At 46.0% G+C, this 12,698-nt stretch overlaps 3 protein-coding genes across 8 annotated transcripts in view; 2 read left to right on the top strand and 1 right to left on the bottom strand.

Annotated features, from left to right (window-relative positions):
* Positions 1–12,698, top strand: part of LOC309337139 (TNF receptor-associated factor 1-like) — a 261,886-nt gene that overhangs the window by 196,338 nt on the left and 52,850 nt on the right. The gene's annotated exons all lie outside the window — the stretch shown is intronic.
* The window catches only part of SAPCD1 (suppressor APC domain containing 1), a gene marked incomplete at its 5' end in the record, with an annotated part of 82,423 nt that overhangs the window by 52,929 nt on the left and 16,796 nt on the right, over positions 1–12,698 (top strand). The window lies entirely within an intron of this gene.
* Positions 1–12,698, bottom strand: part of VWA7 (von Willebrand factor A domain containing 7) — a 39,106-nt gene that overhangs the window by 20,901 nt on the left and 5,507 nt on the right. For all 5 annotated transcript variants that reach the window (XM_081852413.1, XM_081852416.1, XM_081852412.1 and 2 more), the window contains exons 4-7: positions 11,669–11,765; positions 9,398–9,520; positions 4,191–4,386; positions 3,181–3,350 (exon numbers count right to left, since the gene is read on the bottom strand). In XM_081852413.1, coding sequence (XP_081708539.1) covers positions 3,181–3,350; positions 4,191–4,386; positions 9,398–9,520; positions 11,669–11,765 — 586 coding nt within the window. The remainder of the gene's footprint in view (positions 1–3,180; positions 3,351–4,190; positions 4,387–9,397; positions 9,521–11,668; positions 11,766–12,698) is intronic.

Below are 12,698 nucleotides of genomic sequence, written 5' to 3'. Positions count from 1 at the left end.
ACTGTTTTATTGACATTTCATGTGCCTTATTCTTATGTTAAGACTTTGTACTTTACTTTGCATTATACTGCTTTTAATTGCCTTTAAGCGTCATTTGCTGAAAAGGCAGGTACGCAGTCTGCTGGGTGCTTTCCAAATCCATCTTTGTCACTAGAGACCTAGTCAACACCTCAGTGGCTAGGAATGCCTTCTGCCAGCTTCAGCTGGTAAGGCAGGTGCGGCCATTTCTGGACCGGGATAGCTGGACCACTGTTGTCCACAAGCTGGTATGCTTCAGCCTTGATTACTGCAATGCAGTCGAAGTGGGGCTGCCCTTGAGGTTGGTCTGTAAGCTGCGGCTGGCTGATGCAAAACACACAAGTTCAACGGCTCACTGGGGCAGGATGTGGCCAACTCGTTACTCCGCTGTGGGAAGAATTGAACTGGCTGCCAACCAGCTACCAGGCCAAGTTCAAGGTGTTGGTTCTGGGATATAAAGGCCCTGTACCAGGATGCATGAATGATAGCCTCACCCCTTATACCAGTGGTTCTCAACCTGTGGGTCCCCAGATGTTGTTGGACTACAACTCCCATCATCCCTGAGCTCTGGCCTTGCTAGCTGGGGGTGATGGGAGTTGTAGTTCAACAACATCTGGGGACCCACAGGTTGAGAAAGGCTGCCTTATACAGTGGTACCTCAAGTTACAAACGCCTCAGGTTACAAACGCTTCAGGTTACAAACAGTGGCGGAGCTTCATGCTCCGGCACCGGGGGCGGAGAGCAGATGGGGGCGGGGCTGTCACACATCCCAGGGGTGTGGCACGCTGCCCAAAGGGGTGGGGCGTGTGTCCTGGGGGCGGGGCGTCCAGTGCAGGCAGGGGGGGGCAGCCGCGATGGAACCCCACCGGAATCGCACTGCCGGGGGTGGTGCGCTCCCCCCCCCCGCCCCTCTCTTCCTCCACCAGTGTTTACAAAATCTGCTAACCTGGAAGAGTTACCTCGAGTTGAGAATTTTGCCTCAGGATGAGAACGGAAATCGTGTGCCGGCAGCGCAATGGCAGCAAGAGGCCCCATTAGCGAAAGCACACCTCTAGTTAAGAACAGTTTCAGGTAAAGAACGGACCTCTGGAACGAATTAAGTTCATAACTAGAGGTGGTACCTCGGGTTAAGTATTAAATTCGTTCCAGAGGGCTGTTCTTAACCTGAAACTGTTCTTAACCTGAAGCATCACTAATGGGGCTTTCCGCTGCCGCCACGCCGCCGGAGCACGATTTCTGTTTAAGCAAAGTTCTTAACCCGAGGTACTATTTCTGGGTTAGCGGAGTCTGTAACCTGAAGCGTATGTAACCTGAAGCATATGTAACCCGAGGTACCACTGTATAGCCAAACAACCACTAAGTCCTGCAGGAGTGGGTCTCTTGCAGACACCATCTTATCAGGAGCTCTGTTCCGTACAATTTTGGAAGGAGGTCTTTATTGTTTGGAACGCCTTCTCCTCAAGTATTAGGCAGGTACCATAAACCCTTCAAAGCTGCGACCTCTATTGTTTTTTTTAAGATGTTCCTATTGCCTTATCCCTTCTCATTGGCCCCTCTGGGCTCCTTTGAGATGAAGAGTAAGCTATAAATTTAATAAATCAATCAATACTGAGTCAGATCACTTGGTCCAACGAGGTCAGTGGCTCTCCAGGGTTTCAGAGGAGAGGTTTCTACCAGCCCTACCTACAGGTCCTGGGGACTGACTCTTGGGACAGCGAATACTTCTTTCCCTGAGGGGATACCTCAGTTGGTAGAGCATGAGAACTCTTAACCTCAGGGCCGTGGGTTCGAGTCTCACGTCAGGCAAAAGGTTCCCACATTGCAGGGGGTTGGACTAGATGACCCCTGTGGTCCCTTTTCAACTCTGTGGTTCCGATTCTTTGACCTTCTTCGTGCAAAGCAGATGCTGATTCACCACTGAGCGAGATACGGCCTTTCCTCACATTTAATGAATACAGTGGTACCTCAGGTTACAGACGCTTCAGGTTACAGACTCCGCTAACCCAGAAATAGTACCTCAGGTTAAAAACTTTGCTTCAGGATGAGAACAGAAATCGCGCAGCAACAGCAGGAGGCCCCATTAGCTAAAGTGGTACCTCAGGTTAAGAACAGTTTCAGGTTAAGAACAGACCTCCAGAACAAATTAAGTTCTTAACCCGAGGTACCACTGTATGTAATATTTTTTAAAAACACTTCCCTCCCTACTGAAAATGGGCCCTCATCAATATTACTTGCTAAAAATTGGAAAACACAAGAACTACCAACAGTGGAAGATTGGCAGATGAAGATGATGGACTTTTCGGAGCTAGCTGACCTGACTGGAAGAATCCGTGACCAGAAAGAAGAGGAGTTTCAAGAGGACTGGAGGAAATTTGAGGACTATTTGAACAAATATTGTAATATAAAAAATTAGAAATTACTTGAAAGAAACAAATAGACCTAGGATTAAATTAAGTTATAATTAAATAAATGGGATTTAGAATGTTAAGAAAAGGGAATAAGATGGACTATAATTGGAAACTGTTTTAGTTTAATAATGATATTGGAAAGCTGTTACTTTCAATTACAAGGAAACTCAGAAGGGAGGGATTTGAGGAAGTCAACCAAGATATTTAAAAGGTTGGATTTCTGAAGAATTAAGTTACAGTGGTGCCCCGCAAGACGAATGCCTCGCAAGACGGAAAACCCGCTAGACGAAAGGGTTTTCCGTTTTGGAGGTGCTTCGCAAAACGAATTTCCTATGGGCTTGCTTCGCAAGACGAAAATGTCTTGCGAGTTCCTGCAGGTTTTTTTTCCTTTTTCTCCCCTTTTTCTAAGCCGCTAAGCTGCTTATCTGCTTATCTGCTAAGCCGCTAAAAGCCGCTAAAAGCTGCTAAAAGCCGCTAAGCCGCTAAGCCATCAATGGGCTTGCTTCGCAAGACGAAAAAACTGCTAGACGAAGAGACTCGCGGAAAGGATTCTTTTTGTCTTGCGAGGCACCACTGTAGTTGTTATTGTTTATCTGTTTATTGTCCCCCCCCCTCCTTTTTTCCTCTTTCTTCTTTTCTCTCTCCCCCCCCCCCCCCGTTTTTGTGTATCATCTTGCTTTGTGGTTTGTGTTATCACAGTAGAAAATCTAATAAAAATTTATTTTAGAAAATGGGCCCTCATCATCCATCTCACCAGGGTCGTTGAAAGGGACTAAGAGATAGAAATCTGGCTCCTGGGGGGTGCCTTGGCGTGCCGTGATGATCTCCCAGGCTTGGCGCTTGGCTGCGCTGATCTCCTCGCCCATGCTTCCAGTGGTGTCCACAACAAAGCTCAAGCCCGTAGCTGGACTGATATCCAGTAGCCTGGGAACAAAACGGCAAGAGCTATGGCTTAGTCATTGTCCCTAGAATTGTCAATGTGGCACCCGTGGGCTCAATTGCATCAGTAATAACTCTGTTTCCCCCCTCTCTCTGGAGCCACTAAGGTGTTGGATGAAGGCTCCAGTCTCTTTGCGGGGGCCACGGATTCGAATCCCGCTGCTGCCAGCAAAATTTGTTTTGTTTGGAATAGCTCAATCGGTAGGGCGTGAGGCTCTTAATCTCAAGGTTGTGGGTTCAAGCCCTGCCTCGGGCAAAAAAAAGGTGTGAGCCAGGGATTCAATAGTGCCAAAAAGAAAAAGAGTCCCGAGAAGAAAAAGGTGTCAGGAGAAACATCAACATCAGTTCGGTCAGACATCTTTGGCTGCACAGTTCTGCATTTCTACTCCTTGGCACCAAAGACAGAGAACCCTACTATCTCAAATGCAAATGTACAGCCGTCAATGTTAATTATTCACTTGGAGTTGACGAAGGGTTGGGAGCATTTTAATGGACTGAGGAGAAAGAGAGGGGGCGGGAATGCGGTAATATTAGGCTTACTTTCAGTTGCTGTATTCCCTCAAATTGTTTTAAAGATCATAAATTTTATATTTACCCCTCGCCCTTTCTCCCAAAGGATCCCGGTTTTATTGATTGGTTTTATTGCTTGTTGTGTTTATAACTCGTGCTTTAAGCACGGTGTTCTACAAGTTGTCGTTGTCTATTGTTTGGGATTCATTTGAATGGGAAGCGGCAAAGAAATCCATCAATCGCAGACAGACTGACAGACGTGAGCGCAGCAAGAAGCATTATGTATACACAGCCTTGCGAAACGGGCAGCGTTACCTCATGAACGGCTTGCTCTTTATTTCCCGCCAGAGCTTCTCCAGAAAGTGTATTGAGGCTTCCTGGGCCATGGCAGCGGCTTCCCTGTGCAGGTAATTGTGAGGCGAGAACAAGAACGAGGAGCTGTCCTTATTGATACCACCCCGAGGCTCCCTGTGGCGGCTGTCATCAAATCTCCCGCCATGGCTGCACTTTCCTGGAAGACGGGGAAATAAGCAAACAGAAGATGATGATGATAATTTATTATTTGTACCCTGCCCATCTGGCTGGGTTTCCTCAGCCATTCTGGGCGGCTTCCAACAAAGATTAAAAATACATTAAAATGTCACACATTAAAAACTTCCCTAAACAGGGCTGAGAGGATGCAGGTGGTGCTGTGGGTTAAACCACAGAGCCTAGGGCTTGCCGATCAGAAGGTTGGCGGTTCGAATCCCCGTGACGGGGTGAGCTCCCATTGCTCAGTCCCTGCTCCTGCCAACCTAGCAGTTCGAAAGCACGTCAAAGTGCAAGTAGATAAATAGGCAGGAAAGTAAACAGCATTTCCGTGCGCTGCTCTGGTTTGCCAGAAGCGGTTTAGTCATGCTGGCCACATGACCCGGAAGCTGTACGCCGGCTCCCTCAGCCAATAAAGTGAGATGAGCGCCGCAACCCCAGAGTCGGCCACGACTGGACCTAATGGTCAGGGGTCCCTTTACCTTTACCTAAACAGGGCTGAGAGAGAGAAAATAAGACCGCCAACCCAACTGAAATTTGTGGAGCAAGAGAGAAGTGCTTAAAAGGACCATCATCTACTGCACTCCAAAGAGCTCCATTTGCCACCGGATCACTTAGCATAAGAAAAAACAGAATTGCCAACCAACCAATAAGGAACTTTCACAGGCCCAGACAGAATTCCATCTTTTTAGATGACTGTGGCAGTACAAAAGGGAAATGTATGAACCTAAGATGAACCCTTCTAGTGGCCAGCCTAAGCCCAGCATCCTGCTCCCACAGTGAACAACCTGATCTCAGGCACTTTACACCTAAAAAAGATTAATATTGATACACTGGAAGGACAAAAAAATATAGCTTCCTTTGATCCATAGAGAGACGACAACTCTTTAACAGACTGCTTTTCAATGAAGATCACGTATTGACAGATTTAATGGTATTTGGGAAGCATTTATCAAAACCATAGCTCGACTCCTGAACTCACGTATAAACAAGGGATATGATAAGTCTATAATAATAATAATAATTTATTATTTCTACCCTGCCCATCTGGTTGGGTTTCCCCAGCCACTCTGGGCGGCTCCCAACAGAATATTATAAAACATCAAACATTAAAAACTTCCCTAAACATGGCTGCCTTCAGATGTCTTCTAAAAGTCAAGTAGTTGTTTATTTCCTTGATATCTGCTGGGAGGGGGTTCCATAGGGCAGGCGCCACTACCAAGAAGGCCCTCTGCCTGGTTCCCTGTAACTTCACTTCTTGCAGGGAGGGAATCGCCAGAAGGCCCTCGGAGCTGGACCTCAGTGTCTATGTTCATATACATGACATAGTTTTGGAAGCCTAATTACATTCTAACGGTACTTTGTTATGGTTAGCCTCCTCCTTCTCTTTTTCTTATTCATTTTAATCTATTGTAAGGTTTTCAATAAACCATAAATGGGGTGAGGGGGAAAACAACAATGACCAACCACCTGTCCATGGGAAGCCTGTAAGCAGCTCATGAGCACAACAGTTCTTTTCCCTGCCTGCTGGTTGCAGGACCTGTTATCCAGAGGCTTACTGCCTCCAACCGTGAAGGGAGAACATGCCATAGTGGTTGGCAGCCATTGATAAGCATCACTGACACCTACAAGAGAGAATCCCATAGTTTAACTACACACTGTGTGAAGGAAGCCCTGCCCCAAATATTCCAACATTCAGCTTCACCGCGTGTTCCCCTGGGGTGTAAAGTGTTCGGTGTTTTGAACTGCCATTTCCCTATAATGTATTCTTATTATTCAGTTACAGATAGGTAGCCGTGTTGGTCTGCCATGGTCAAAACAAAATAAAAAAATTCCTTCCAGTAGCACCTTAAAGACCAACTGAGTTAGTTCTAGGTATGAGCTTTCGTGTGCATGCACACTTCTTCAGATACACTGAAACAGAAGTCACCGGACCTTTCTATATAGTGAGAAGGTGGGGAGGGGTATTACTCAGAAGGGTGGTGGGAATGGGTGATTGGCAGATAGCTGCGATGAGCCTGTTGACGACTCTTAACGACTGCAATAGGTCTAACAGGAAAAAGCAAGGGGTGAGAAGGTGAAAAATGGCTTTGTCATGTATAATGAGATAAGAATCCAATGTCTTTATTCAAACCAGGTCTCTCCATAGTTTTAAGTTTGGTGATAAGTTGCAATTCAGCAGCTTCTCTTTCCAGTCTATTTCTGAAATTCCTTTGTAATAGAACAGCTACTTTGAGATCTTGTGTAGAATGTCCTGGGAGATTGAAGTGTTCTCCTACTGGTTTTTCTGTCTTGTGGTTCCTGATGTCGGATTTATGTCCATTTATTCTTTGGCGTAAGGTCTGGCCTGTTTGTCCAATATAGAGAGCTGAAGGACACTGTTGGCATTTTATGGCATACACAATGTTAGACGATGAGCAATTAAATAGTCCCGAGATGGTATGTGTGATGTTGTTGGGGCCAGTAATGGTGTTGTCCGGGTGTATGTGGCAGCAAAGTTGGCATCTGGGTTTATTGCAGGCTCTGGTGCCAGTGTCCGTGTTAAGTCTGGTTATAGTATTATTGTGGGTTAGGAGTTGTTTAAGATTGGGGGGCTGTCTGGAGGCAATGAAAGGTCTTCCTCCCAGAGCTTGAGAGGAAGCTCTGGGAGGAAGACCTTTCATTGCCTCCAGACAGCCCCCCAATCTTAAACAACTCCTAACCCACAATAATACTATAACCAGACTTAACACGGACACTGGCACCAGAGCCTGCAATAAACCCAGATGCCAACTTTGCTGCCACATACACCCGGACAACACCATTACTGGCCCCAACAACATCACACATACCATCTCGGGACTATTTAATTGCTCATCGTCTAACATTGTGTATGCCATAAAATGCCAACAGTGTCCTTCAGCTCTCTATATTGGACAAACAGGCCAGACCTTACGCCAAAGAATAAATGGACATAAATCCGACATCAGGAACCACAAGACAGAAAAACCAGTAGGAGAACACTTCAATCTCCCAGGACATTCTACACAAGATCTCAAAGTAGCTGTTCTATTACAAAGGAATTTCAGAAATAGACTGGAAAGAGAAGCTGCTGAATTGCAACTTATCACCAAACTTAAAACTATGGAGAGACCTGGTTTGAATAAAGACATTGGATTCTTATCTCATTATACATGACAAAGCCATTTTTCACCTTCTCACCCCTTGCTTTTTCCTGTTAGACCTATTGCAGTCGTTAAGAGTCGTCAACAGGCTCATCGCAGCTATCTGCCAATCACCCATTCCCACCACCCTTCTGAGTAATACCCCTCCCCACCTTCTCACTATATAGAAAGGTCCGGTGACTTCTGTTTCAGTGTATCTGAAGAAGTGTGCATGCACACGAAAGCTCATACCTAGAACTAACTCAGTTGGTCTTTAAGGTGCTACTGGAAGGAATTTTTTTATTTTGTTCTTATTATTCAGACAGTGATACCCTTCAGGGGCACAGAAGAATCCTAGAATCCTAGAGTTGGAAGAGACCACAAGGGCCATCGAGTCCAACCCCCTGCCAAGCAGGAAACACCATCAGAGCACTCCTGACATATGGTTGTCAAGCCTCTGCTTAAAGACCTCCAAAGAAGGAGACTCCACCACACTCCTTGGCAGCAAATTCCACTGTCGAACAGCTCTTACTGTCAGGAAGATCTTCCTAATGTTTAGGTGGAATCTTTTTTCTTGTAGTTTGGAACCATTGCTCTGTGTCCGCTTCTCTGGAGCAGCAGAAAACAACCTTTCTCCCTCCTCTATGTGACATCGTTTCTAGGCCTTTGACCATTTTGGTTGCCCTCCTCTGGACACGTTCCAGTTTGTCAGTGTCCTTCTTGAACTGTGGTGCCCAGAACTGGACACAGTACTCCAGGTGAGGTCTGACCAGAGCAGAATACAGTGGCACTATTACTTCCCTTGATCTAGATGCTATACTCCTATTGATGCAGCCCAGAATTGCATTGGCTTTTTTAGTTGCCACGTCACACTGTTGGCTCATGTCATGTTTGTGGTCAACCAAGACTCCTAGATCCTTTTCACATGTACTGCTCTCAAGCCAGGTGTCACCCATCTTGTATTTGTGCCTCTCATTTTTTTTGCCCAAGTGCAATATTTTACATTTCTCCCTGTTAAAATTCATCTTGCTTGTTTTGGCCCAGTTCTCTAATCTGTCAAGGTCGTTTTGAAGTGTGATCCTGTCCTCTGGGGTGTTAGCCACCCCTCCCAGTTTGGTGTCATCTGCAAATTTGATCAGGATGCCCTTGAGTCCATCATCCAAGTCGTTGATAAAGATGTTGAATAAGACCGGGCCCAAGACAGAACCCTGTGGCACCCCACTAGTCACTCTTCTCCAGGATGAAGAGGAACCATTGATGAGCACCCTTTGGGTTCGGTCAGTCAGCCAGTTACAAATCCACTGAGTGGTAGCATAGTCAAGACCGCATTTTACCAGCTTCTTTACCAGAATATCAGGAGCGAATATCATGCCATTCTTTGCAAAGGTTCCTTTGAAAAGCTGGTCCTTGTCTTGAGGGCAGAGGGTGGGGTGGGAACAGACGTTTCCCACATGCCCAAAAGCAACAAAGAGGAAAAGGAAAACAAAAAGCTGCTAGTTCCCACCATCAAGGCAACACGCCTTTGCACACTCTCCGGACACCGAGCTGAACTTGTCAAAATGTTTAAATCCAAAAGTTGGCAGCCTTATGCATTAAAAAAAAAAAACAAGAAGAAGAAGCTGTCAGGAAGGAAAAATCAATCCCGTGAGAAGAAACCTGAGAGAAAAAGCGCTTCTCTAAAACGAATTTCCATTAAATTCTAAAGGGTTTCAGTGTGAACTGCTGGAAGATGCAGAAGGAATACAAATGAAGAATAACAAAGCCCTTTGAGTCTTTAGTACTAAACACACAGACACAAAACCCCAGGCCTCAAACAGAGCCTCCCGCTATATTCTGGCAACAAAAGCATACCGATTGGCTTTTCAGGTTGGGCGCCATAGAAACCGGTGGTCAGGAGCCCCTTTTCAAGGAGACCTTCCAAGAGGTTTCCCCGACACGTCCAGTCAGAGCAGTCCGTGCAGGTTCGTACGCCGGCTGGAGGGGAGCAGGAGAGAAAGCCTACTTATTTTATTCTACTCATTTTACTTATTATTTTATTTTACCCAAAGCAAAGCTCCGAAGAGTTTACGCAAAAGCTTGTCAAGTAAAAACAGCAGGCATTAAATTATTAAAATGTAGATAAAAAATCAATCAATTTTAAGAACAAAACAATGTGTCTGGATAAGCCTGCCTCAACAAAGCCTAACGGGGGGTCTGCTGCAAGGGCTGGAGCAGGCATAGGCAAACTCAGCCCTCCAGATGTTTTGAGACTGCAATTCCCATCATCCCTGACCACTGGTCCTGTTAGCTAGAGGTGATGGGAGTTGTAGTCCCAAAACATCTGGAGGGCTGAGTTTGCCTATTCCTGGGCTGGAGCTTGAGAGTTAATTCCTGAGTCTTTACAGAGAGCTGTGGATGATGGGGCAGCAGCTAAAAGGCCCCCCGAGGCCTGGACACCTCAGGTGTCATGGATATCCCTGGGTCCTCCAAGGCTGGTTCTGGACACCACAGCATCCGTTCTTATGCTTGGGAGGTGGCCAGATGGGCATCTGTATAGCTCCAGACATCATCTTGTAAAAAGTATTTCCTACAAGAAAACTGTGCTTATTCCTAAATAACTGTGTCTAGCATCAGAAGTAAATTTCATTTAATCCTGCAGTCCCAGTGGTGGAATGATTTAAGTGTGGAACATGGGTGGGGCTGTGGTCTAAACCACTCAGCCTCTTGGGCTTGCCGATCAGAAGGTCGATGGTTCGAATCCCCGTGATGGGGTGAGCTCCTGTTGCTCTGTCCCTGCTCCTGCCAACCTAGCAGTTCAAAAGCATGCCAGCACAAGTAGATAAATAGGTACCATTGCAGCGGGAAGGTAAGTGGCGTTTCCATACACTTTGGTTTCCGTCACTGTGTCCCGTTGCGCCAGAAGCGGTTTAGTTCTGCTGGCCACATGACCCAGAAAACTAACTGTGGACAAACGTTAGCTCCCTCGGCCTGAAAGTGAGATGAGTGTCGCAACCCCATAGTCGCCTTTGACTGGACTTAACCGTCCATGAGTCATTTACCTTTACCTTTTTACCTTTGTGATTTAAGTGAGTTAAAAAAGACGAACCTACATATGCTCAGAGTATGTCTTTTTTTTCCAGTGTGTCAAGAATGTAGAAGCAATTGCAAAGCACAGACAGGCAGCAGGAAGAAGAGGAACGGTGTGCTTTACAAGCACGTACAGTCGACTTGCAAGTTACGTATTGCAACTTGCGCATTCAGCTATATATGTGTTTTGCTGGGGAAAAAAGTAAGAAATAAAAATAGGAGGTGGGCATCTGGGACAGGGAGACGTCAGCAATCCCACCTGCCATTGCACTCACACAGGGAGAGTATTTGGAGGTACAGGGAAAATGTGTTTTTATTATGCATCATTTTGGCTTTATGTGCTACCCCTGAAATGTAACCGCTGTGTAAGTTGGTAATACACATGGCTATCTAACAGCTGTGTGTCTGTGTGTGAGTTAAGATAGGGAAAGGGACCCCTGACCATTAGGTTCAGTCATGGCCAACTCTGGGGTTGCGGTGCTCATCTCATTTTATTGGCCAAGGGAGCCGGCGTACAGCTTACGGGCCATGTGGCCAGCATGACTAAGCTGCTTCTGGCGAACCAGAGCAGTGCATGGTAACGCTGTTTACCTTCCCGCTGGAGCGGTACCTATTTATCTACTTGCACTTTGACGTGCTTTCAAACTGCTAGGTTGGCAGGAGCAGGGACCAAGCAACGGGAGCTCACCCCGTCGCGGGGATTCAAACCGCCGACCTTCTGATCGGCAAGTCCTAGGCTCCGTGGTGAAACCCACAGCACCACCCGCGTCCCCTGTGTGTGAGTTACACACGTGTAATTTTAGTTCAGGGTCTAAAATCACCTAGTCTACCCACTGCCAAAGATAGCAAGCAAGCCAGGGACCCAGGAGTCCTGCGTTCACCCTACAGATTAAACGAAAGACACAACATAGCACAGGCCTCAGTTTCTCTTCCATCCTCATTTAACTGAGGAGTTTTTGCACCAAGTCTCCAACCTCACCCAGCCCAGGAACCAACAGAATGAATACTCCACAAGTTGTGGTGGAACATCATCATCATCAAGTTCTAAAACCACACCTTCTGCGATGGACTTGATTTCATGGCCTGGTTGTAGGAGGTGCGGGTGTATCTTCCGATGGCCAAGTTCGATCCAGTTGCTGTGACTGTAGAAATCCTAAACGGAACGGAAGTTTATTAGTGGACACTGTTTACGCTACGACGGCCGCCTGTACTGTTAGCCCAAAGATGGAAAGAGGAAGCGGTCCCAACCAAAGACGACTGGCAAACCAAGTTAATGGACTATGCTGAAATGGTGAAATCAACTGGGGAAACTCAGAAATCAAGATGACAAGAAATTTTTAAAAAGAATGGGAAATGTTTATTGTGTACTTGCAAAAGGATTGTAAACAGGTTTGCAGGATCTGCCAAGGCACAACAGATTCGGATGGGTAGAGAAGAAAATAAAACTTTAGACAGTGGGGAAAATAAGCTGGGAAAGCAAGCTAGTTGGTTGGAACAATAATAAAAGTAAGAGTGGTATGAGCAAATGCAGTAGAAATGGTAGAAAGAAGAGGACTTAAGCAGAGGATTCTACCCTACCACCTTGATTATGTGACTAAAAACGCCAGTTCCTCTGAGCTTGGACAGAGTTCCTTCCCCTCACTGCTAAAGGGCTACAGCTGGCCCACAGCTGATCTTGAGACCCAGAATATATTAACGGGAGACTTTCCCTCGTGTAAATAGCAGGTGCAGGGAGCCTAATCTGATCAGGACCATGGTATGGGAGACAAAGGATTTTAAAAAACCACTTACAGCATCTTTAGTCACATAACATAATACAATAAAATATAAAACATAATGCAAAACAAAGCCGTGCGTGTTGCTTGTAGGAACAAATCTTGTCTGCTTCTCTCAGTTGCTGTTTGGCCTGAAAAACCGCACTGGACATTTTTGAGCCTAAAAGGTTAACATTGGCTGGGACACCATCATGGAATATTTTTGCCCTTTTCTGGTTTTTTAAAAATACTCTCTTAATTTTGCCCATGGCTTAGAAAACAATAAACACAACAGGGGAGAAATATTGAATCACACTTTCATAAGGCAGTAG

This window comes from Podarcis erhardii, assembly GCF_964252035.2.
Source record: "Podarcis erhardii genome assembly, chromosome: 2".
Taxonomy (NCBI): Eukaryota; Metazoa; Chordata; class Lepidosauria; order Squamata; family Lacertidae; genus Podarcis; species Podarcis erhardii.
The sequence above is the reverse complement of the archived record's forward strand: the minus strand, read 5'-3'. Positions and strand labels throughout refer to the sequence as shown.